Raw genomic sequence first — 26,155 nt, forward strand, 5'->3', positions numbered from 1 at the left:
TAATATTTTTATATATTCATCAAATTGATTTCATATTGTTTAAATTTATAATTGGTAATACTCCCATGCACATTCAGTGCAACATCACACTGCTGCAAATGCATGTCTGTTAATTGATGACAGTCCAACATCTTATATTCTTCGTATCTTTTGTAAGTCTTATCGTGCCAGTGGTTGTGTTTTTAGTGATACTTACCACATGACACACATAAAAGTCATTTTGGCTAAAACATCCACTGAAATCGCGCCTGGAAGCTCCGATACAGCAGGAGGCGCTCTCAATCCGGCGCAATGCAGCGAGGAAGAAGCGCTCCCCGGCACCGGAAGTGGACTGTAAAGTTACGGGCTTCTTCCTTTCCTCCGGTTTGTATTTCGTCAGCCACGAGATTCCAAGTCCAGCAGACAGAAGAGTTTCTCCGCAGAGCTTCAGGAACATGGGAGACCCTGTGACCGAGTACACGGCCCGGCTGCAGCAACAGGTCAGCGGTTAATGCGAGCTGTAGGGCTAAATGCGCATCCTGCCGCCGGATAGCAACATTCCAAAGTTCTGCCAGACTTAATGAAAAAAAAGTACTAATTTAAGACTTTTTGGCTTTTTATTGAATAGGTGCAGTGTCGAGTAAACCAGACATGCTTTGATTGAATATCTATGCATTAGTGTCAAATTCGGGTTAAGTTTGTTAAATCAAACGTGTCTTGTTGTAGTCGGAGGTCCCTTTGATTTGTTCGAGGACACTGCTTTGACAGCGCATGAAGGAGGAATGGCATGAAGAGTTTTTACTTGTTAAAGAGCTGTGCTTCGTTATTGTAAGTCACATATATGCCGAACTTACCAGATGTGATTGGCTATCACCTGTGCACAGTGGAGCCCAGAAAGATGAGTGACTACTGAAAATGAAAGGAGGAGTTAAATCGGAAGATTTTTAAATTGAGTCTGGCGAGAACATTTTTCTCTACTTAACCCTGGCATCAAACTTATTTTTCAGAAAAATAAATATTTCACATTCCTTTTTGGGAGCTTTTATGATATATGATATGTATATGAATCAATAAATTACCCCACCCACCCACCGTAAGGACATATTCTGTACTTAAGTAGAAGTGCAGATAATCCTGTTTTAAAAATAAAAAAAAGTACCAAGTTTGAAATGTACTAGTAAGAAAGTATAAGTATCTCCTTGAAGGACATTTTTACCACCTGTTTTTATGCAAAGCTAACTGAACCTTGTGCTTTATTGACATAATGATAAAATAATATCAGTCGTTGGGAATATAAACTTTTTAATTCTAATTGTAGTTTGAATCTGAAGAAAAATAAGGAAAATAGAAGAAAGCTGTATTTTGTGTTACCTACATTGTAGAGGGTGACTTTGTGTTTAAACAGGAAAATGTGTCCAGTCAGGCGTTAAAGTGGATTCAGCAGGTGGAGGAATCAGTTGTAATGCCTCTGTGTGGGGAAAAGAATCACAACTCATAATAATTTCTATTGAAAGCTCCAGTAGATTTTCTTAGTGTACAGGCTGTGATCAGCTGACCTGCTGCTCTCTGTGGATGTACACAACTGAGGTCAGCCAGATGTGAGCAGATGTAGATGCAATAGTAGTCCAGGCTGATTTCCATCCTCTACACCCACAGTACACTGTTTATGCTGTGTTTATACTAGACGGTATGAAGTTAATATGATAGTGGAATTCAGTCAGAATCACAGCATCATCAGCTAAACTTTATATGAATCTCTGCTACACTTGATGTAAGCTAACTGTGACCATGAACCCACAGCCACTGTGCACCAGTCACACACGGTTCTCCACTTTAAATCCACCACATTGCAGCAAAGTAACCTTTTTATCCTGCACTAACCTGCAGAGTCACATATGTGAGGATTTTTTCATGCAGCCTTTAAATTACAGTTAGTCTGCCTGAGTTTGTTTACTAGCATGTTTCACAATATGAAAAAACATAATGTCACATTTACCCAATATCTGATATAAAAACATGAGCAGCCCTTACCTTAAAATCTAAGCATTAAGGTGGTGTTTGCTGCCCTCTAGTGGAGATTAAGCAGGTTTTAATACACTTTCACAAACACAAAGGTGTGGGGAAAAAATCATGCTGGATATCTAACCAGGGCGTCAGCGAGCTTGTGCTCAGTCCGAGGTTTGGAGGCGTTGGACGGGCTGAAACATAACGTCTCCGAGGCGTTCAGTCGGATCAGGCGAGCGTTGCCTCATCGTTGCACCTGGTTAACGTCAATAACACCAAAGCAGCTGAACCTGATTAATAACCTCTGATACTAACTGATAACATCAATAATTCAGAAGTTTAACTAACTTTCTTTATTCTTTTGAACAGTGTCTCTTTAAGGCCTTTCTGAAATAGTTCCTGTTACCAGGTATTTAAACACGTTTGATGGCAGCTTAAAGAGCGCTCGTCTTTCTGGTTTGCAATGAAAGCATTTCTTGCATCAGCTGTTGAGCGCACATTGTAAAACAAATACTTTCAGTTTTGCTTTGGTGAACGATGTGCGCTTTAAAGACTTGCAGGTCTGCTTCGTTATCACTTTGTTGGTGTGTCACCAGCCCGACCTGGGCTAGACTTTAAAAGTCACCACAGCGATGTGTTTCTGAACTCCGAGGCTCACTTCTGTTCAGTGGACTTTAGGTAAAGTTGTCGGTTCCTAATTTTCCTTCTGTTTTGTGTGGCGCTTTCATCTGATTTTGGACACGTTAAGCGATGAGACGCTTTTATGAATAAACTGAAGCGTAAATGTGATGTGGGTGTTTTTGCATTTTGTTTTCAGCAGACTGCACAGCGCAGCTTGAGCTGCTGGAAAAAGAGTAACTCGCTTTATTGTTTGATAAGAAGTAGTTATTAATTACTCAGTTATATGGCGTACTGAAGGTCGTCCTGCTGTGTGGTCGGTCTTTTGGTGGAGGGATAGTTTTGTATTTTCTTATTTTTTTACTTTGTTGCCATTTTCAGTTTTGAATTCAGTTTAGTTTCAGTTGTTTTTGAAAACAGGTTTGCTTCATGTTCATTTTTATTGCTTGAAACGTTTAATTTTACTTTCGTTTTTAATCTTTTACTTGTTGACTCTCAGTCTTGCAGACATTGAAATTCCATAAAAGCCTCATCAGCTAAGCTATAACAAATATTACAAGCAGGGCTCGCAAAATTTCAAAGTCCCTGGTAGCCCTTCGGGCAGGGACTCTTCAGGTTTTGGTAGCCCAAAATAAATTTAAGTAGCCCGAATAAAAAAGAGAGCAATTTGTTGATTGATGTTTTGTTTCTGTTACCATATTATACATTAAAGTATAATATTGTAACAGAAACAAAACATTAATCAAAAATTGTTGAAAAACAAATTACAACATTGTATAAAAATTACAATCATCAACTCAAATACTTGGTTCTAATTGAACAGAAATTTCTATGAACTTGTAAGAACTGTGTAGGACATGAATCAGTCTGTGTCAGATCCTGAATTTGAAATTTCCGCTGAAGTCAGGGGTAAGAGACAAGTGGAACCAAGATCGAGGCCATTTGCTGTTTGAAGTTTGCAAAGACTGCTACATTGTGCCAGTGGTAGTTCACTCTTTGCAACATAGTAGCTGGTCTAAACAGATTTTTCAGGTTTATTTTTAGTATGTTATTTGCAATTGGTGTTTGTTCTCCAGACTGAGCAATAATGCATTTCTTGCATTTCTCATGGGTTCTAATGGGGGCCTTTCTTAAAATGACTGGTCCCAGTAACAAAGGCGCTTGTCGACTCAGAAATCGAGAGAAAACCAACAACACACCCGGCAGAACGTCATGTTATTTACACGGGTGCACATAAGTGGTCCGCATGTGCGCATTCACTGTCAAAATAAAAGACACGCACCAGATAAGAAGTTGCAACGCGCGTTTGCGTCCATATAAAAAGCAGTTTTTGTCCGCTAGAGTGGGATTTTCACGGCACATTCTGCACCACATCTCTGTGCGTTCATCATTTGTTTGAAGCCAGCTCAAATCCTATGTACGCAAACACGCGTTGCAACTTCTTATCTTGTGCGTGTTTTTTATTTTGACAGCGAATGCGCACCTGTGGACCACTTATGTGCAGCCCTGGTTATTTAGCTCGTCATATTGCAGCCACAGAAATTCTTTTGTCCATGAAACCATAAAGCTGCACTTTCTTTTTGCCTTATAGTCTGATTTGTCATAACTTCTCCGTTTTGTGGTAAGCTTTTCTTTGGCTGTCACTTCTTCACCCTGACCTGTCTTATTTGGCTCAGCAGAACTAAAATATATATACTGCTGCTTTTACACACGGACTCACATAAGCTCAGCGATTCTCTGCGCGATCAACCTCTCACATGTTTAAGCTGCAGGAGATTTCACTTGTCATGTTTGCATAGTAAGCTAACGATTAATAAGACGATGTCAGAGGAATTGGTGCACAAATTATCATCACTCACAGATCAGTGCTGTCGCTCTCTATACACAGTTCGCGCGATTGCAAAGTGAAAGCAAAAAAACAAGCGCAAATTCAAACACGATTTCAATATGTCACATATTGACAGTGGCTCACCCAATGACATAATTACCCAGCTACATTTCTGAAAGAATGCAAAAGCATTGACATATATTTTTCCTTCCTACAATAGCCCGACGGGCAGGGCAGAGAGAGATTTTGGTAGCCCGACTGGAAAGATCGCTAGCCCCGGGCCCTGACAAGGTTGAAAAACTAAACATGTAATTTTTATTTTATTTTAGTTTTCCAAGTTCACAAATTGTTTAGTTTCGTTTTAACTCTTATAGAAAATTTTTTCTAATTTTTATTTTCTTAACTAAAATGTTTTTCAAGTGTAATTTTAGTCTAAGTTGGTTATATTAACTTTGCTGTGCACCCTGTCGAAATTGTTAAAATGTATTATTAACTTTTTATACATTATACATACAGTTATTATTTGCTCAGCTCTCTTGCCCACCTGACCAACATGTATCCAGGGACTCATTAAATTCCTTATTTTCTGTATATTGCCTTAAAATGGCTTTGAAAATGTATCAGCTACCTGATCTGAGAAGATTTGATGGGAGAAAGTCAACTGGCAGGTTTCTCTGCTGAGTCAAAACATTTATTATTTGGGTTAAAAAGAATGCAGATGTTGTTTAGCTGAAGAAAGTGAAAGTGTGTCTAATCCAAGGCTGTTTTTTTTTTATTTATTTATTTTTCTAATAAAAAAAAATGTGTTTAAAGTTATTTTAAAAACCAAAGTTGTAATTGAAGTCCGAACGTGAGTCTTAAGTTCTCGCAATTAAATTGATTCATTTGTTGAATTGAGTTCCTTGTTTTATACTTAAATGATTCATGGTCATGTTAACTGGCTTACCACATACCCCACCCCCCACATCTGATAATGGTCAGGTATATATATTGGAGTAAAAACGAAACGGCTAATATCCAAAGAAAAAGATTTTTAAAAAAATTTAGGGGTGGCTCAAGACTTTTGCACAGTAGTTTACAAATATCAAAAACAGGTGTATAAGAGATCAACAGTGAAATACAGAAAAAGAGTTAAAGGTTATGAATATATGTGTCTTTATAATTCCTGAGGTGTACCACAGGGTGCTAACTCGGTCCTCTTTTAATGATCATTGATGTAATGCTCGTAGCCATAGAGGTAAAAATATTTATACTTCCACAGTTCCTTTTAAAAATGGGCAGCATTTAAGACCCTAAAGCATTTTCTCAGGCTGGAACTCGGTGTAAAAATATTTACTATTTATAGGAGCGCGTTAAAGCTTCTTGAGCAGCTCCAGTTGGAACTTTCTTTCTCAGTGTCTTTCTTGGAAATTGGAAATATTTTGATATCTAGGAGCAAGAGATCCAGCGTCTGTCTGCAGAGATCAAAAATCTTGAAAACTCCCAGAACCTCAGTCCATCTCCACGCCTGGAAGAGCTGCAGGAGGAAAACGCCCGACTCAAGTACCGCCTCAACATCCTGAAGAAGGTGAGTGGCGCTCTGCTGAAAGATGTCCTGAGGCGTTTTAATCTTAACCTGAGAAAAGCACATTGATGAAAAACCATTAAACCTTTCTGTGCTGTCCTCAGAGTCTGCAGGAAGACTCACTGAGTCAACGCGGCAAAGCCATGTTAAACATCAACCAGCGACTTCAGGAGGTCTTCGGCGAGGCCATCCAGGCCTCCTGCCCCGAGCTCGACAACCCGCCACTTTCTATTGCGCCCAGCCAGCAGGCCAAGTTTGGGGACTACCAGTGCAACAGCGCCATGAGCATGTCCCAGGTTAGACCGCCACGCCCGAAAACTGACGAGTTTATGTTTAATGGTTTATAATAATAATAATAATAATACATTTTATTTAAATAGCGCCTTTCAAAGCACCCAAGGACACTGTACAACTTATTATGATCTATGGTGGCTTATTATGGTTTATGGTGGCTTATTATGAATTATTGTTGTTATGGTGGCTTGTTATGAATTATTGTGGCTTATTTTCATTTCTGGTTGCTTATTGTGATTTCTAATAGCTTACTATGATTTTTACAGTTTTAAAAGCTGCAGCTGCATTGAGTCAAATTAGAGGATTGTATTTGAGCAGTGCAGTGTGTCCTGGTCTCAGCAGGTCAGATTAAAAAGCTTTGCTTCAGACTGTCTCTGGCTGTCGGGTTGCAGATGCTGAAGGCAAAGGGGATAAAGATGAACCCGAGGGAGATCGCAGAGAAGATTATCAAAAATCTTCCAGACAACGAACTCGTCCAGAAAACGGAGGTCGCGGGGCCAGGTAGAGACTCCGCCTTTTAATGATGTCAACACAGACATCACGGCATTCACACAATTATAGTAACAGGAACGCTATTAAGTTCCTGTTTCTCTTTAAACTTTCTTCTTCTTCTACCTTATTATTCTAGTTGCTCCGTTTCTTTGCTGGTTAACTACTCTGACAGTTTTCACCATTCAAATTTTAAACTGTTCAGCTCTTTCTGGTAATGCCAGCTGTGTTGAGCTGTGTTTTAGCTCAGTGAGATGAGCAGGAGGGCTGGTTCCACTCTCGCCCATTGCAGCATGTTTTCAGCAGACAGTTCTGCTTCTTCAGCTGTTTTCGGAAGCCGATTTCCACGACACGGCATTCACACTGCATTTTCGCAGGAAATGCAACTTTTTCTTGTTTAGTTTAGTTTAATTTAATTTAATTTAGAACCTTGTCAAATGTGTACATATTTAAAGAGAAATAATTCTTTGTTTTGTATAAATATTAAAAGATTTAAAACTAGAGTAAATAAATGCCTAAAAAGTGAGTCTAAAAAAAGTTCTCTTTCAGGTTTCATCAACATCTACCTGCAGAAGACATTTGTGTCCAAACAGCTGAGCAACTTGTTGATTAACGGAGTGCAACCCCCACCACTGCCATCCAAGAAGAAGGTCTGTGCACATGCTGAAGTCATTTTCCCGCCATGTTTTTCCTTTTTAGTTAACCTCGGAAGTCTTTGATCCCTTTTTTAACATTTGATTTAATTATTTGTGTCTAATTATCTGGTATTCAACACAGTTTCACGCGCATTTTTTCTACTCTTGGCTCTGTGTGATGTCAAAGAGAGTACCACAGAGGCCTCGCCCACCAGTTTTATTGTTTCGGTCTTTGCCTTTCACAATAAAAGCCTTCCACGAACGCACACAAACAATAACAGTTTATAGAGTGACATCAAAGCAAATTACAGCAGATTTTAGATTCACATTTTAAATATTTTTTACAAGTTGTGAAAAGGAAAATTAAATTTTTTTCTTAATAAATAAAAAATTTTCATAAAACTTCTAGAAATGAGCTTCCTGTGAAGGCAATCTGGACGCAGAGATGAGGTGAGGAGCTCAGTTTAATATAGCAGGAACCAGAAAATGGATAGATTAGATTATTTTATTAATTTATTTATTTCAGTTACAAAAATAAAGAACCACACTTACTCATTTAATTATTTTGGTGCTGTAAAAGTCACGTTCACATTTATCTGTGTGGAGTTGAAATTATTCATATAAAGTGCGACATAAAAAATGTGTGTATGCTCACAAAAGCAGAGAAGAGAAGGAGGAGGTGGAGGATGTGAATGAGGGAGAATCCAAAATAAGCTTTTTCTATAGAGACAGAAATTAATATTAATGCAACACTGGAAAGAAGAAGATTGCTTTTAAACTGAAGCTGTGACAGGAAGTAAAAACGTGTGTGGTTTAAGGCGGATGTCAAAAAGTTTGATTAAACACACCAAAACGGCGCTGATCAAACATAAAATAGGCTTATTATGAACCATGACTCATGCAAAGCTGCTCTGATAGAGTCCAGGAATAAAAACGTGGAGCTGGTTGAGTTCACCTGTGATGGGTTTACCCGTCTCAGCGTCTGCATTTATCAGTTCCTGTGTGTTTGTGTTGCATTCAGGTGGTGGTGGATTTCTCATCTCCAAACATCGCCAAAGAGATGCACGTGGGTCACCTGCGCTCCACCATCATCGGGGACAGCATGTGCCGATTGTTTGAGTTTCTGGGATACGAAGTCCTCAGGTCAGCTTGGCCGCGCTCGCTGTGTCGTAGCTGCGAACGTTAAAAACCTTTCAAGAAATAAAATCTAAAAAGTTAGTTTTTATTTCTGCAGGCTGAACCACGTGGGGGACTGGGGTACCCAGTTTGGGATGCTGATCGCCCACCTGCAGGACATGTTTCCAGACTACCTGACCGTCTCCCCTCCCATCGGTGACCTGCAGGCCTTCTACAAAGTCAGTTCATGCTCATCCCGTCTCTGTGTGTGATCGGGCTGCTTTTGGGAAAATCCCATGTGGGGTTAGGACCCTTTAAGGTTTTTACCCCAAGTGCAGTTTTTTAACCATCATAACTTCGCACTTACTTAGTCCCTATGACCCCAAAGCGCTTTACACTGCATCCAGTCATCCACACATTCACACACTGGTGATGGCAGCTACATTGTAGCCACAGCCGGGGCTCGAACCAGCAGCCTTCCGATTACAAGACGAACTGCCAACTCTTGAGCCACGATCGCATGTTCACATGAAACTTTCAGGGCTGAAAAACAGATTTAAGTTCTGTGGAAAAAAAAAAACGGACTCAAACACAAAAAGATGTGGCTGCCGTTGTTCCTTTGAGCCAGAAAGTTGACCTGGGACAGCCACCTGTCCCACATGGTGATGCGAGCCCTGAAAGTTTGCCCAGAATGCACTTTTTGAAGTTTCTGCATTCATGACACTGATCAAATGTTCGGGTACAGACATGAATCTGGTGCAGCTTAGACGCGTCTTCAGCCCTGAAGGTTTCATGTCAACGTTTCCTGTAACTGTGAAGGTATTAAAGCTCAGAAATGCTGCAGAAATAAGAAAAAAGCCCCAAATTAAACCGACCCGGAGGCTTCTGAACATGTTCAGTGTGAAGGGAAAATGTTCTCGTGGCTTCATTAGATGAACTGGAGTTATTGTGTGGGAGACACGTTTTCTCAGCTTTGACTGTGACAGTGAAACGAGGGAGCTGACAGTCTCTCGTGCTCTCGTTCAGGAGTCAAAGAAGCGCTTTGACACGGACGAGGAGTTTAAGAAGCGGGCGTACCAGTGTGTCGTCAAACTGCAGAGCAAAGAGCCGGAGTTCATCAAAGCCTGGAACCTCATCTGTGACGTGTCCAGGACAGGTACGTCGGGTTTTAGCCTTTCATGCTAACAGGAATGAAACACTCGTCCCTCATTCAGAGCCGCTGGCCTTAAATTAGTCATGTGACACGAGGACGGGTTTAACCCGTTGGAGCTCCTCCCCCTCTTTAGAGGTGCCCGTCTACCTGTGACAGGTTTTAATTATTTCTTTTTTTTTTATTTCTCCAGAGTTTCAGAAAATTTACGACTGCCTGGACATCGAGCTCATCGAGAGAGGAGAGTCGTACTACCAGGACCTGATGGTTGAGGTGGTGAAGGAGTTTGAGAAGAAAGGTCAGTGTGCAGCAGGTCAAAGGTCACGGAGGGCATTTCTGAGCATTTAGGGTTACCAGAAATAGAGCTTATTTGTTCCCTTGATCACACTGATTTTAATAGAAGTCTTTATAGAATCAGTTTTTCTTCTTTCAGTGGATAATAAAGTGCAGCCTGTAGTTTCTGAGTGTCACCACCAGGTGGCAGCATTGCCTCATGAATGTTTGGTGCCCTCCTGTTTTTATCTCCTTGTCTTTTTTGGACTGACTGGACCTTCTCATTAAACCACCTCCATCCTTTTAAATCTCCACCTCAGGCCTGATGGAGCTCGACGAGGGTCGTAAGGTCGTCTTCCCCCCAGGGCAGCCCATCCCCCTCACCGTCGTCAAGTCAGACGGGGGCTACACCTACGACACGTCAGACCTCGCGGCCATTCGCCAACGAATCTTTGAAGAGAAGGCCGACATCATCATCTACGTCACTGACAGTGGACAGGTAGGTGGAGACGCGACCACAGAGGGTTTGGATTTAAGTCTGAGCTCCGTCTCTTTCCTGAACATGACGTTTGGAGGGTGTGTTTTCCCCTCCAGAGCACGCACTTCCAGGTGGTGTTCGCCGCAGCTCAGCTGATCGGCTGGTACGACCCCAAAGTGACCCGGGTGGAGCACGCTGGCTTTGGAGTGGTGTTGGGGGAGGACAAGTGAGTTCAAAACACGCTCTGACAGTAGGGTTTGTTTTTCTGAGTGCTGTTTGAGGGCCGCAGGTACCCGACTGTTGCCAGGTATGACATCACCGGGTGGAGACACACTGGGGAGGTGGTGCTGAGAAAAGGGGTGGAAAAAAGGGGTGGGGCATTGTCACTGGGGACAAAGTGTGAGTGGGGTTTGAAGCACCTGAGGTGGATCATGTGACGACTCTGAGGTTTAAAAGGACCGCCTCCCCGGGGACAGCCTGCCACTAGTGTTTTAGTGTCGGCCGCTCGCGAAGGCTACGCCATAGTTTCTACATGGATTCAATGCAGAGGTGTACGTGGTTAGGTCTTGCCCTTGGACGACGCCCACTGCGCACTTATAACTCCGCCCCTGACCTCATCCGTGGATGGTTAGGGAAGTCAAAATTCTAAAATAGGGCTCAATTATGAGAGCCCGCCTGATTGGCTGATAAATGAAGAGCCGGGAGGAACGCCCTGCAGCCGCGTTATGTAGTTTGTCCACCAGAGGGCGCTCTGCGGCGGTTTTGGAATGCCACAAAGTAAACGAGTAAATGAATAACTACACGTAACAAACATTAAAACAATAAAACTGCTTTTTGGGGTTTTAAAAAATAATGTGTCTAAAGCCAACTTCAGATCCGAGGTCTCTGCTCGCCAGACGGGCAGACTTCCTGTGTTTCCCGCTGCTCACATAAAGGCTCGTTTTATTTATTTATTTATTTTTTCTGCGTCGATGAATCAAACGCAGGATTTTCAGCCACTGCCCCACAAACAGCTTAGTCGTTTGCAGCGAATCGCAGAGCCTGCCTTACTCAGCATGTGAGGGGGAGGAGCAAGGGGAGGAGCAAGGGGAGGAGCAAGAGGAGGACAGCAGTGATGAAAAAGTTCACTCAGAGTCCGTGTTGTTATTATTCCTTCCTCCTCTTTCATCTTCTTTACTTGTCTCCTTCCTCCTCCTCTTCCTTTCTTCTCGTTCTTCTTCTGCTTGTTTAATTAAACTTTTCTGTTCTTCTGTTTAACTCCTCCTCTTCCTCCACTTATTTCCTCCTTCAGCAGTGCTCGTTCGCTTCCTTCATTTTCTCCTTCCCATTGCGTCTTCCTCCTTTCTCCATCTTTCCTCTTTATCTTCATTTTTTTCTTCGTCTACTCCTCCTCCTGCGTTCCTCGTCCTTCTCCCTTTCCTCCTATTTTCCTCCTCCTCTTCCACTTATTTCCTCGTTTTCTTTCTTCTGCCGCTGCTTTAACTTTTTCTTTGATTTTTTTTTCCCTTTTCTGGAGCTTCTTCTTATTCTTCTTGTTCTTCAACATTTTCATTTCACTCTTCCTCCACTGTCTTTATGTCCTCCTGTTCTTTTGTCCTCTCGCTGCTTATATCAAACCTCCATTTTCTTCCACGCCTCCTCCTCTTGTTTCTTCTTCTTCTTTTATCTATTTGTAGATTCCAAGTCATCACGTTCATAAACTTTAACACCTCAGATATATTTTTCCCGCCGCGTTCCCGTTTTTTTTGTCGTGCACTTTGAGCACCTCGTCTCTGAGCGTTGGGTTTTATCGTGTCGTCGTGTGAGCGATCGCTGCGCTCTGATTGGTGAGCAGATTTGTGATTTGACCGCTTATCTGTCACGTTGTTGTTTATTCCTAATCAGTCGACCTGAGAAGAAGCGCCGGGTTCAGGCGGCGGGCTGACGTTACGCTTCGCGGAGGCCATAACTAAGTGCCGCTAAATGCCCCGCGGTAACCTGAGGGGGCGTAAATTGGCCCCACTATGTCTGCACTACGGCAGACTCCATTAGAAATTTATCACGCTGTTCTCATAATCGCTCATCCAGACAATAAGAGCTTAACGCAGCCACGGGGGGAGCCGTTATAGCTGCGAGTAAACAGAGGAGGGAGGGGAGGCGGGGGTTATTAAATTTTTGGCTCGTGCTCGGCTTGTAATGCTTAGCTGATTTGCTTGATTGTACAAAATGTATCGCCCCGAGGCGAGCAGAAGTAATCTAATAGTTTGCTGTCATGATAATTATTGGAGACAGGAAGTGGAACCTCTGCTGGTTCAGGTTGGGGATGTGAAACTGCAGCAGCTCCATTACTGGTTCCCCTGCAGGTGGTTTGTAACCCGGCGTCCTCGCACTGAGCTGCTGTTTCTGCCGTTTCCTCCACAGGAAGAAGTTTAAGACTCGTTCTGGAGACACGGTGAGGCTGATGGACCTGCTGGACGAGGGACTGAAGAGGTCCATGGACAAGCTGAAGGAGAAGGAGCGAGACAAGGTGAGGCTGCAGACGCGGCAGAACAAAAACCTGATGGGAAGTTTAAGAAAATCCTCACCTGTTCACACGGCAGCGAGGAGTTCAGGCTCCACACGAGAAACTGGGACGGCCCTCACCAACAGTCCCAGTTAGAGTAACTAACTGGCCAACGAGCATTTCAACTCAGATATAATTTCCACGAGATGACGTAAGCAAGAACACTTCTACGGTGGCCCTGAGAGGTCAAAAGCACTCCAACATAAGAAAAGCGCACAAAGAAATTAAAAGAAAAAAGGTAACACTTCATAACACGGGTGTAATTAAACATCATTTTATTTTTAATAAATAAATAATCTACCTTTATATTTACCTACAAATACTTGAAAGTAGGCACAACAAGAAGGTAACAGGTCAGATTTTTAAAGAAGACAATATTGAAAATTGGATGTTTTCCTCATCTTACATCGTAAATATGCTTCTCAGGGGCCATATTATGGACTGAATTAATCATCAAATGTCTTTTTATTATTATCAGTAAAAATGTTTTGGGCCTTAACTTATTATAAAATAGATACAATAACAACTTGCAGCGTGACCTTAAAACGAGCTGCATGTAACTTTTTCCTCATGATCACTGCTCAAACATAAGGAAACGCCACATTCTTTGGACCCGGGTCGGTCCATAGGCTGCTGGTAACGTCTGAATATTACAGTTTGGTACATCGCCTTCACATAAAAAAAAAAAAACAGGTTATCAATGGGAATATCCCATTGGATCTTTAAACAGACCAAACCTGGGGTCCCAGTACAGCCCAGTATGAGGTAACCAGTGTATTCTGAGCAGGAAGAGCCGGTGCTACTTCTAAACGTGTGCCTTTAACGTGTGGTGGAGGTGGAGAGCTCAAAGAGGGCATGAAAAACAGATCAGGTTACAAACCGGAATGATTGTTTTCCTGTTGTTGACTCATCAGCGGACGATCAGTGTGAAATTGACCAATCAGACACAAACGGTTCTGCTCTTGTTTGGATTAATGACTCAAAACAGCCGAGAGGAAAAGTGTTTGCAGAGGTTTGAGGAGGATGAAAGGACCACACGGGGCTGAGAGGATGAGAGGGAAGCAGCCGGGCGGTGGCGTTTCAGCCTCAGTGTGTCTGGACGAGATGAGAAAGCTCCCAAGTTTGGCTCTCTCTGAGCGGGATGAGAGCGGGAAGAATTAATGGCTACTGTAGAGCGAGGTGGTCATTACTGTAAAATAAGCCTCGTCGGAGCGAATCGAAAGCCGGGCTCGGGGAAGAAATAATGAGCGACTCGCTGGATGGCGTCCCTCGCCGCTCCAAACGTCTGCTTATAAAAGATAAAATATTTGACACAGAATATGGATATAACATCATCGCAATAACAGGAGTTATTCCAGCAGATGTAACCCAGGAGGAAGAATAAAAAAAGACTTCCCGCCATCGATCGAGTTTGAATCAGCAGGACGACTCGTGGTTAAATATTCACCACACACACGTGGAGCTTTAAAAAGACCTCGAGAGGAGAATCGGACGGGAGACGTGAAGCTTGGTGATCAGAGGCTCGATGGGACGAGCGTTTCGCTTCGTTAACTAAAAACATCGACGTTTAGGAGGACACACAGAAAATGTTTATTTTTTCTTTCTTTGTCCTCCCACAGTCCAAAGATGTGCTCGTTAGGCTACCTGGTGATCCTGAACTGAAGTCATGTGACACGTGCGTCTAACGGCTCATATAGCTACGACATCGCTAAAAACAAGCTAACGTTCATCACCATGTGGTCGTGCTTTAGATGCTCCCACTTTTCCTTGTTTCTGAAGTTTTTCCACGTCTTCTTTTTACTTTCCATCCATTCCCATAGTGAGTCTTCATATTCCCTTCAGATGTATTTATATAGTATACTATGTGTGTTATACTGTAAAGTGTATATAAGAGTCCTCCCCAACAGTAATACAGAGAAAACCCCAACAATCATATGACCCCTATGAGCACTTTGGCGACTGTGGGAAGGAAAAACTCCCTTTTAACAGGAAGAAACCTCCAGCAGAACCAGGCTCTGTTAGAGCCATTGGGGGTGAGAGGAGGACAAAGACACTGGAAGAGGGACGGAGATTAGTAATAATTAATGATAAAAAGCTGACTGGTGTGTAAACACAGAGGCAAAGTGCATCATGGGAAACCAGAGGTTAGTGGAGGGTAAAAGGGAAGCTGACTGCCTCAGTTTGCTTGAGTTCAGCAGATATTCTGTGTTAAATGGAAGTTTTTGCACAGATAAAGCAGGAAGTTGTGTGTCATAAACTTCCTGACTCTCTGCTGAGCGCCTCTGCGTTTTGACTGATGACCCAGTGATCCCATTTCAGGGCTCAGACGAATGTCAGACTTCACGTTTTTTTTATCTTCGGTGGATTGAGCGTTTGTCAGCGGAGAGTCCTTCGAGTCTTTCGAGCCTCGAGTTGTTTATTTTCCTTTTTCTAAAGTCATTCTTCAGAAAAACAAACTTCTGCCAGCGTGTTTCCCGTCCGGTTTTCCCTCCTCTCTGTTTCCTCAAACCAAACCACGCCGCCGCCGCCCGGCCCCGATCCTCCATCACCGGCTCGCCCGGACCTCGTTAAGAGCTGCTTGTTTGGTTGTTTGGAGGTGGGAAGTGTTTCCTGCCTGATTCAACTCAGAAAATACCTGTTTACATCCTTTTCTTCCCTCCCCGGGCCATGTTAGCCGCTCTCTCCGCCTCACACAGCGAGGCTCTCGACGTTCCCGTTACTTTGACTCGCCGTGTCTCACCTGCTGGTGCTGAGGTGTTTCTGTGATGTTAAACTTGCAGGGAGATTTTATTTTATTTTTTTTAAAGAGGAGAAAAACAAGAGAACCTGACCCGGTTAAGTTATTACGTGGAGCACTAGGTGTGGTGCAAGCAGTCGCTGACTTTCAGTTGAACTGCAGCAATTTTAATGCTGAGAAGGTTGCCGGAAGCCGGTGCCAGCTCCCCTGCAGGCCCCTCCGGCCCGGCGCTCCTCGCTCCGTCTGGGTCGGTGCCCACGTCTACCATCTGCTAACCCGGCCTCATTAAAAACAAACCCCAGCCGTGGCCTCCGTGAACCTCAGCCCGCTCTCTAACACTGCTGCTCCTTCATGTTTGTTTTCAGCAGTTGTGATGTTTCACACTTTGCTCTCTCCTCATTTTTTTGTCTTCTGTGTTTGGTGCTTTTATTTCCTGTTATTTTCTGGCCCTTCCTGTCTCATCCTGCCCCGTGTGTCACACACATCCTGGCCTCTCCGGCCCTGACCTGTCCTTTTGTGGCTGTTAGAAAAGCGCCTTTCAGACCAGACTGTAAGAATTTCTCGCTGCAGGGACCGATTGTTGAGTTTACAGCTCAGTTTTGGGGTTTTTTAGCTCGTAGTGCAGAGCAGGAACCTTTCTAAGCATGGCGGGGCCTCTTCTCCTCATTCTAGCTCCATATTTTTATTTGCAAAGTAGCTTTGCATGATTCACTGTTCAAAATAATCCTTCAACCACTTCAGCCGTTCATTCTTTTTCTCCATCAGGCTGAAGCGCCGGGCAGGCATCAGGCAGTGTTTATGAATTAAATTCAAATTAAAACCACAGGTGCCTCTACAGGTAACCTCAAGGTCAGAGGTCAGGTTTTCTGAAAAAGTCACACAGCTAACGTATGTTCAGCATCGCAAACTGACAAACACTCAGGCCATCTGGGATCGATTAAACTGGTCTGAGAATCTGCTGGATGTAACAGCTCAGCTGATTAGTCGCTTATTTTCAAGGCGCGTACATAAAACGCTAACGTGTCGCCAGGTTGAGTAGAATATTAGTCAAAAACCCATTTGGTCATAAACATCCACCTATAGCTCTGCTGGACTCTGAGGGTCTCAGAAAGGTTTATATTTATGATTATTTTAGCATTTCTCATTCCTGGTTCTCCGTTTTGATTGGATATGGTGGATGAGGTCACTAAAGCACCCCGTTAAGCTGTATGACCTGGTAATCAGGTGTTCTGGACCTAACGACACTAGATCCTCTAAAGATTCTAGTATATGTTTTACTTTATACATTTATTTTTATCTTCACCTTTTAAAACAAGAATTGGGTGCACGAGTTTGAATTTATTTAGGATTTTCTCTAATCTGCACTCTTCAATGGTTTGTCTTCCTCTTACTACATCAAAATAAGATCATCAGTCTTCCTCACTCACGTTTCAAAACAGCAGCTCCACATGTAAGTAAAACTTACTCCAAAGATATGCGTGTAATCTGAGTAAATGTTAATATAAACACATCAGAAAAATGGGTCAGGCCTGTTTTATGTCACTGACCCTCTTCTAAAGAAACTAGTGGTACGGCCCAGACGCTGGTTTTGGAGAATCACTGCACCCCTTGATCAGGATATCTCATTTAAAAGAAATAATTGTGTATTAGGAGCAAAAAATGGTGATAAATATGTTTAATTTCTGACTAAATACAAAGAGAATTAAAATAAAGTGCCTTTCTTTGATAAGACGAGTAATCAGTTGGCTAGTCTTTGTACCAGTTGTCGAGTACTTCTGGCTCCAGCTTATTAAACGTCTGAATGTGTCTTTAAGGCTATTTCTTTTCTCCTACACTCTTAGAGTAGAGGCTTCTCAGTCTTGGATTATAGAGGCTTCCCTTTAAACTCTCAGAGCTCGCTCTGTTCTGCTGTAATTCAATAAAGGATCCAAGATTTTATAAAACATTGAAGGTTTGTCCTTGAATCAGCAGGTCACAGCTACCAGGGGGATGAGATCTATTGTTTCTTTGGAGCCACTCTGAGAGCTCAGCGAAGTAACATACACCTTCTAGTACTAAATAAAAGAACATCAAGCCCCGTTTGAAAGATGGGATTAAGATTCAGGGCAGAATGCAATGAAAGGAGGGGAAGGCAGAGTTTTAAAGATTCATATTTTTATAGAACATTTCGGAAATTTCCACTTCAAACTTTTTCCCCTCGACACTTTTGAATAGATGGGACAAAAATGAGAAAACCTTGTATCTGCTGCGGTAATTTTGAAAACGCATTGATGTCTTTTAGAGGCTCTGGAGCAGGAGGGGGATTTGAATTTAGGATTTGGTTCATAAATGGAGTGAAAATTGAAGATTCGGCCCAGAGACAAATGTCTGTGAATGCCAGGATGATTAAAAACACTTACTGCAATCATTTCATAAAATATTTATGTTTACATTTTTATATTCCAGAATCTCAAAGCCCGGAATTGTTCCTCCGCTGGGAATAATTACATAAATTCACCCATTGTAGTTGTTGAAGGTGGAAATATTGATGGAGACCAAAACTGTATTTAATAGCGGGCTGTGAAGATTTATTTACGGCTGTAAGGTTGGTCATCTTAACATGTCCATGGGGACTGACTCACTTTTGGAGGCGGCCTCTAGTGGACATTAGCGGAACTGCAGGTTTTAGTGCTTGATTTGTTTTTCTGTTCAGGAAAAATAAGCGATTGCATGTTCGATGTTGTAAACAGCTGTTCAACCAGAGGTTTACACTCGACCACTCGCTGTTCGACCACTTTGGGTCATAAGCTGATTGCACAGGTTGCGTTGTGGGAGGCAACCTGTCTACAAACAATCACAGTCGACCTCACTGCAGTCACTCTCAGACTCTTGGATCTAATTTAGAAAAGCAGAGTGACTGCAAAGTAGAGTTTGGCGATTGGACGAATATATCGACTATCGGCGGCCGTTTTTACAAGGGCGATTTATTTATTTGAGTCAGTTTGCTAATAGTGATGGAGCTAATAGAAGCAGGCAAGAGAAGAAACAAAGTTAGTCGTGTTTGAGTACTTTGCTCGCTATATGTCTGCACAAGCGGCACACTGCTTTGGTTACATCCTTAGGTTTACCTCTTTCATCTAGTTTAAAGCCAAAGAATTCCCAAATTGGCAACTTTTTATATATATATATATATATATATATATATATATATATATATATATATATATATATATATATATATATATATATATATATATATATATATATATATATATATATATATATATATATATTTTTTTTTTTTTTTAAAGTGCTGTCAGCGTTAGCGCACCATCATCACAACTAATGTGATTAACAACCCGTCTGGAGCACAGAGTCAAAATACCTGAAATGTCTCTGTCAACACATTTCGGGCAGTTTGTCCAAAGTTTCTGCGCTCCAGATGGGTTGAGGGTGTTAAAATTTTTAATGGCATTAATGGTAATGACCACGTTAATGCCACATTAATGCGTCAACACTGACAGCACTAATTTTTGGGGGGAAATTAGTTCGTCCATGTTTGGACTTCTTCTGTGTTGTAAATGCACAAATCAGTCCATGCATGATTACATTGCTCCGCCCATCAAAAGTCTGCGCATGCGTGAATATACCTCCATCGTCGATTATTGGACTGACGCTTGTTGGTTGTAAAATATCGCCCAACCCTATTTCAAACCCTGAATATACGTAGTTAATGTGAATTTCTGTTTATGTAGACTGCAGGATATTTTCACAGTTAATTTCCATATTATCTGAAAAAATCAGAAGCTGGACAAATGTCCTCCTGGCACATCGGCCGGAAAAGCTTGAACCCGGTCATCTCTGTGCACCTCTGGTCATAGAGCTCGAGTTACGTTACATAACCAGTATTCCCATCATATTTATCTTTGTTTTTTTCGAGCTCTATTTTGGTGTTTCAGTCGATCTCAAAATGATTTGAAAGTTCAGTTGATCGTATGTAACAGTGGGAACAGCTGGAGGAGCAGACGAAGGCCAGTTTGTGTAAACGTTGGAAGTTTCTGCAGTGGAAAAGTGGCCATTTGTTCCAAATCTGACCTTAAATCTAACCTGCCCGTTACTCGCAGCCCTGTTTTCACCTGTGCCATTAATCTTTGTCCTGTCACGTCACTTCTTCTATCTGCTGTGTTCTGCTTGACTGCAGTTTTTTTTGTTGTTTTTAATCACTATCACGAAATCTTCATAATCCTCCTCTTCACTCCCTACGGTATCAAACACGTCACACACAGATTCAAGGGAAGGCTATGACTCAATAAGTCAATTTAATCTCTGCCCGAGGATTGTAAATTGGTTTCATTATTTGGATTAAATTCATCTCACTGGTTTAACTGTTGGAAGCAGAAGGTGAAGCACTGCCTTCAGTAATTACAAGCTGATTAAAACGACACTTATCAGCATTTTTAATGCCATAAAGCACGCCGGGCGAAGGCGGCGATGGGGAGAGATTGTCTGCTTTAATAAAAGAAAACCTTCTTTCTGCAGGTCCTGACTCCAGAGGAGCTCACGAAGGCTCAGAGGGCCGTCGCCTTCGGCTGCATCAAATACGCCGACCTCTCCCACAACCGCAACAACGACTACGTCTTCTCGTTTGATAAGATGCTGGACGACCGAGGCAACACGGCGGCGTATCTCCTCTACGCCTTCACCCGCATCAGGTCAGGGTTCACTACAACTTTTAATACTTAGTTTAGATAAAAAAGATTTAAGAAGTGCACGTGTTCCCGCACACAGTCAGGCACACAAGGATACAAATAGCATATAGATTTAGACGAGTTCTGAAGTTTAGAACAGCCTGGATCTAAACGAGCGTGGACCAATCGGAAGTCCTGATCTGTTATACAGCCCTAAAGGAGCTAATGAAGTGTCGAGTGTTTGCAACCTTACTGAAGTGCACATGAAAACTGAGGTAAATCAAACATGTGTACTCAGGGTTCAAAGTTATTGGCTGACAGGAAAGGTTTGAAAGTCTTAGATGAATGGATGACGAGTCCCGGCTGAGTACCAGGAGTTCCACATTTAACCTGGGTGGCCCACTCCATCCTGTCTTTGTGCCACCTCAGTCTTCTCCAGCAGTCTTGGCATTTGACAGTCACTGAGACGACCTTAGTCTTGGCTTCACTTTACACTTGAAGATTCAGATTCGGACTAAATCCAGAGATAAAGTGGAAAGTTGCAGCTTTGCGCCTCTGTTGCAGCTCTTTTCATGCAGCCCATCAAACCCAGTGTAAAATAATGAGCGGCATTGCTGCTAAGATTAGTTATGTAGCAATGCAGAAGCCGGTCTGTTTAGTAATCTGTCCATCGGTTATATGAACTATTGCTTGACCCTGAGTTTAGGACACTGAAACTATCCTGAAAGTTAAATCAAGTGCCTCCATTTTTCTCGTCTGTCCTGTACGAGAACCTCCCATCAGCACCAGTATACTTTCATTACTCGTATCAGATCGGCCTCGCCAGACCCTCTGCGATCGTTGTGGCTTGGGATTAGTCTTTGGGGTATTTCCACTCAGTGAGACCCAATTTGTCCTCACCCTTATCCCCTCCATCGACTGAGCGTCTCCAGGCTGCACAAGAGCTGCACTGATCTTCCTCTCCAGCTTCCCGGAGGAGTTAGTCGGGGTGGCAGAGCGCCCGGCAAAGGATTGATCCCCTCTCTCTCTCTTTTTTTTTTTTTTTTTTTTTTCCCCTCCAACCGGGAGGGGTGAGCAGGCTCGCCCGAGAGGATTCGATGTTCGTGCGTTCAGTCAATAGAACACTCAGTGACGGCAGCTGCCCCCTGCTGTGCTGTTCAAGATTCAGAGAAGAAGAAGAGAGAGAAAAATGGACAGAAGCAGAACTTAAAACCATGAGCTGGGCTGTCCAGTTTAACTGAACATGGACACAGAAGGAAAAAACTGAGCTTAATCAGTGTTTTAGGAGATGTTGGGTTTCCTCAACATGAACCCCAACATCACTTCTTTCATGTATTTTCCTAAAATTGGTTTATTCATTGTTGAGGTGGAGGATAAAAAGAGAAAACGATGAACTATCAACGGGTCATTTTTATAAGCCGGCTTCTGCTTGGTTTGGATAAAAGATGGATCGTTATTGGGAACACGATGGGATAACTGTGGCCGAGTGGATGCTTGGAGAATCAGACCGGTTTGACTTGTTTTATACATTTTTTCCAAAGCAGAGTTCTCATCCTATCACCAGCAGGAGATCGGGGGCGTGTGAAAGGGTTTTGGTGACCAGTGACGTGGAAACTGTCGAAGGTCATTGATATTTAGTGATTTAAAGTCACGTTGAGCAGAATAACCGCTGTTCATATGAAGTAGGCGGGTCCTGAGTTAAACCAACTTTGGAGTGGTCAACAACCAATGAGAGTGCAGGATACTGGAGCTAACCACTGCGACTCTCCCTGCTTTAAACATCAAAACCATCACAAGTAAAAGCCAATTAGTCTTTGAGTTGAACTGATTCATGCCGATGTTTGGATAAGTAATAAACTGTCTCAGGACTTGGTTTGTCCATCATTTGTTGCTCTGATATTCTCCTGAATGTCACAGAACAATTATATTTGGTATCTGCCTTTAACATTAAGTCTTTGAGCTCTTCACAAAATCACTGCTGGAGATCATCAGGTGTTGGTTCTGAGCGTTTTCATGGGCCTTTGTAGTAGATTTACCCGTCTCATAACTATTAACTATTTGAGGCTATAGGTGTTAGACAGCACAGCCCTCCCAGTCGTTTTCTTTTTAGCCTGGACTCTTTAACTGGTTTTTAAACGTTTGTCTTCCTCTCGCAGGTCCATCACCCGTCTGGCCAAAATCGACGAGGCCACGCTGAAGAAGGCGGCAGAGACCACGGAGATCCTCTTGGACCACGACAAGGAGTGGAAGTTGGGGAAGTGCATCCAGCGTTTCCCGGAGATCCTGCAGAAGATTCTGGACGACCTGCTCCTCCACACGCTGTGCGACTACGTGTACGAGCTCGCCACCACCTTCACAGAGTTCTACGACAGCTGCTACTGCGTGGAGAAGGACCGGCAGACGGGTGAGCTGGGTCGAAGTTTAGATCAGTTTCAGGGGGACAACTCTCTGGTCAGGGTCCAAACTTCAGTTTGGTGTTCGCGTGTTGGTTGTTTAGTGCATCCGATGATCGTTTTTTTTCTTTACTTTGATTTGAATATTCAGAGTTTGGTTTGATATGACGTCCTTTCCTCCCATAATGTGCTTTTAAAAGTTACTCCAAGTTGTGTTTCTAAAGTGCTTAAATTCTTTGGTTTTCTTTTCTGTGTCCTAAATTGTAAAACAAAACCAAAGCTGTCCAAACTTTGAAATAATAAACTTGGCATAATGTGGTCAGAACAAAAGTTTGAGCCAAGGTCCTATTGGATGGCCAAAGGATCCAGACCCGACTGTTTAGTATGAAGCTGCAAAGAAGGGTTTGAATTTTCAACTTTTCACTGTTGCTTTTGCAGAAGGAATCGATGTGTTGCAGGTCGTCAGTGAATCCTGATGAGAGAGAGGATGTCTGGACTGTTAGTCTGAGCTGAGGGCTGACTCATTGTACAGCCTTCCTGCTAACAAAGAGCCCACGGCTTATTAGACTACACCAGTGTAAGGTCGTTCGAGCCCAGAGCGCCTTGCTGGTGGGTTTCTTAGATTTACTACAGCAACGTTTCTTTGTAATGACGTTACACGATCTTTTTCGGAGATGGACAAACAAAGCCTGCGATTCTGTGTGCAGATCATAGAGCGGCCTTGCTTTCAGTTTGAGATTGATGTTAAAGGAAAGTGATGGCTGAGGACAAAAATCCCAGGAGCCGAGGGCTGGAATTCTAAAACGCTTGGAGAAGAGCATCTGGACTTCTTTAAGTTGCTTGAAGACCAGCTTGACCTCAGGAAATCACATGATAGGGTGGGGCTAGGGGGTTCGTGACCCCCTTGGGGGAAACTCCCACAGGGCTTAAATCTGGGACTCTCCACCATTTGACCTTAGAACTGAAGAAGCTTTTCAGATGAGAGGTGAAACGTCTTCAAGCAACTTAAAGAAGTCCAGAAGTTTTTCTTTCCAAGCTCTTTAGACTACCATGACCTGGATGACTGAGAACCTTCACAGCCGAGGGCTGCAATTCTTTCTCCAGCCAGAACAGTCGCCCTCTGGTGGTTGTTAAATAGAATGCAGCTTTGAAGCACTTTGCTGGGTCCATTATCATCTTTTAAACTGGCCGAGTTCGTTCAGCCTGTTAGTAAGAGTGACCTAAGAGTAACTCCACCTTCTCGTTGGAACATGATCACTTCAACAAATCAACATGGAGAAAATGGCGATCCACAGACCAGTGTGTGTTTAATTACTAAATGGAAAAAAATCTTCTCCTGTCTCCATCCTTGTCGCATCACCGCACACCAGGATGTCGGCTTGTTTGGGTCCACGTTCACGCCCCTTTAACGACCTGTCTGTGTAACGCTCCTCTGCTGCTCATTAACGACTTAATTTCTATTGGATTTCTTCTCCGTCTGACAGTGCGAGGCTGTCACGGCTGCTGTGTGCGGATGCAGATGTTCAGGTCACTGATTTTTATTTGATGCTGCCGGGTGATGGCGGCATCATTAAACACGCCCTCTGATCTTTTTGTCGTTTATTAGTCTCGCTGTCTAGTGCACCTCTGACCGCTTCAGTCTCACCTCACCTCTGTTTATTATTCTGTCTTTTTTCCCATCATCGCCGCCTTAATTTTATTTTGTTTCAGAATTTGTATCTTTTAGCTGCCTTGTTATTTCTTATCCTCTACATAAGGACAATAAATGGGGAAATAAAGTCCTGTTAAACACTCATCATGGGATTGGTTTGTGCTAGCACTTTTGTAAAATGCGTATTTACTGAGAAAATAATCCGATAGTTCAAGAGATATAAACTCGAACACGCCTTTGATTTCCTCCGTTTGTCTGTTTTTACCTTTTCAGGTGAGGTGATCAAGATCAACATGTGGAGGATGCTGCTCTGCGAAGCTACTGCAGCCATCATGGCCAAAAGCTTCGACATCCTGGGTCTGACCCCGGTCGAGAGGATGTGATGTCAGAGTTCAGAACGAGGGGAAGCCTGAAGATGAACCTCGGCAGTCTGAACTCAGTGAACCGGAAGTTATTTTTCCATAACACTTATTAAATCAAACATGGGACGGGGAAATCATTGTGTTCGACTCATTTATTAATGTCTCGTGTGAAGGATCTTTTTATTAAAGGGCGATTCTGAAACCAAAATATCACCCAGTCTGCTGTCAGTCATTTTAAAGCTGGTTCTGTAAACTTCAGTTGAGACATATCGGCTTCCTGGTTTGGTCGGATATAAACTCCGTGGTTGGGAGCTATTCTGGAAAAAAAATGTGTACACAGCGGTGCTTCAGAGGGTAAAGCTCTGAAATCGGTTCATTGGTGTGTGAGTAAAAGCATTTTGATTACGATCTTGGATGTCATAGGATAAACTAGCTGTTTTTCAAGCAGAGGTAGATTACATGTGCTGCTGCTCATTAAGAGCCTGTTTCCACTTCATGCTGTTAACACGTGATCTGTCTGGATAATGACGGCCAATCTGTGGGATTCTACGTTGGGAAGTGTAGCACAGAGATGGATGGGTGCCACTTTTGCTCATTGGGTTTAATTTCCGAAAGTGCAGCTGGAAAGGCCCATTGATTGGATGTCATTGCACAGAGAGATCACATGGTAATTTACACCTGGCTCATCAGCGTACCCAGCGTTTTGTAAACCCTGATTAACATGATTTTTTTTTTTCCTCACCCAGAAAAGACGGAGATACAAAATATGAACTAAAAAAGCCTTGAAAAATCTGTGATTGCTATTTGCAGTGATAATATTATTACTTGTGTTTGTGTGTAAGCTAATATCTATGAAACAGTGTTTAGGTATTCAGCACACAAAACTGACAATATACTTCTGCATCTCATGTTATGTATGCCAACATTAAGGTCTGCTAAGTCAAAGTCAGCTGTAAAGTTGACTTAGCTAGCTAGCTTTAATTTGGCTACATAAATAAAAATCTGCTATGAGATTTCATTACTCTAAAAAGCAAATGTTAGCTATGCATATTTTGTAATTATGTTGTTTACTGATGGTTAATGAGTTCATCTAATATGGTTATTAAACATCAAGTACTATGAAAATGGACGGTGAAGTTACTAGACCTCGTTTGAATAATTTAATGATGCTAAATAGGACTTAGCAGAGCTAGCATTTTGTATTAGCAGGCCCGCATTAGCTAATATTAGCTCTAAAAAACAAGAAGCAGAAGGATTGTTTGGTTTTTCAGCTCAAATCCAACCTTAAGCTATTAGTCTGCTGATGTTGAATCATAGACAATATAAAAGTGGGACATGCTACTTCTAAGTCTGTGTTTAAAATGTGACACGAACA

At 42.5% G+C, this 26,155-nt stretch overlaps 1 protein-coding gene across 2 annotated transcripts; it reads left to right on the forward strand.

Moving 5' to 3' along the window:
* Nucleotides 1-323: 323 nt before the first annotated feature.
* Nucleotides 324-24,993, forward strand: rars1 (arginyl-tRNA synthetase 1). 2 transcript variants are annotated; one of them, XM_086308242.1, is made up of 15 exons: nt 324-479; nt 5,862-5,996; nt 6,098-6,289; nt 6,680-6,788; nt 7,326-7,426; nt 8,433-8,554; nt 8,646-8,766; nt 9,554-9,683; nt 9,871-9,975; nt 10,271-10,449; nt 10,545-10,654; nt 12,829-12,934; nt 20,226-20,398; nt 22,531-22,778; nt 24,692-24,993. In XM_086308242.1, the coding sequence occupies exons 1-15, from the start codon at nt 435-437 to the stop codon at nt 24,799-24,801; spliced, it is 1,986 nt and encodes a 661-aa protein (XP_086164368.1). In that variant the 5' UTR covers nt 324-434; the 3' UTR covers nt 24,802-24,993. The 2 variants fall into 2 exon arrangements, with proteins under 2 accessions (XP_086164368.1, XP_086164370.1); XM_086308244.1 differs by lacking the exon at nt 324-479 and adding an exon at nt 2,514-2,661.
* The last annotated feature ends 1,162 nt before the right edge of the window (nt 24,994-26,155 follow it).

This window comes from Aulonocara sp. 'chitande type north' Nkhata Bay, linkage group LG10 (assembly GCF_057382095.1).
Source record: "Aulonocara sp. 'chitande type north' Nkhata Bay isolate Kocher_YH1m ecotype deep benthic linkage group LG10, A_spYH_male_GT1.1, whole genome shotgun sequence".
Classification (NCBI taxonomy): domain Eukaryota; kingdom Metazoa; phylum Chordata; class Actinopteri; order Cichliformes; family Cichlidae; genus Aulonocara; species Aulonocara sp. 'chitande type north' Nkhata Bay.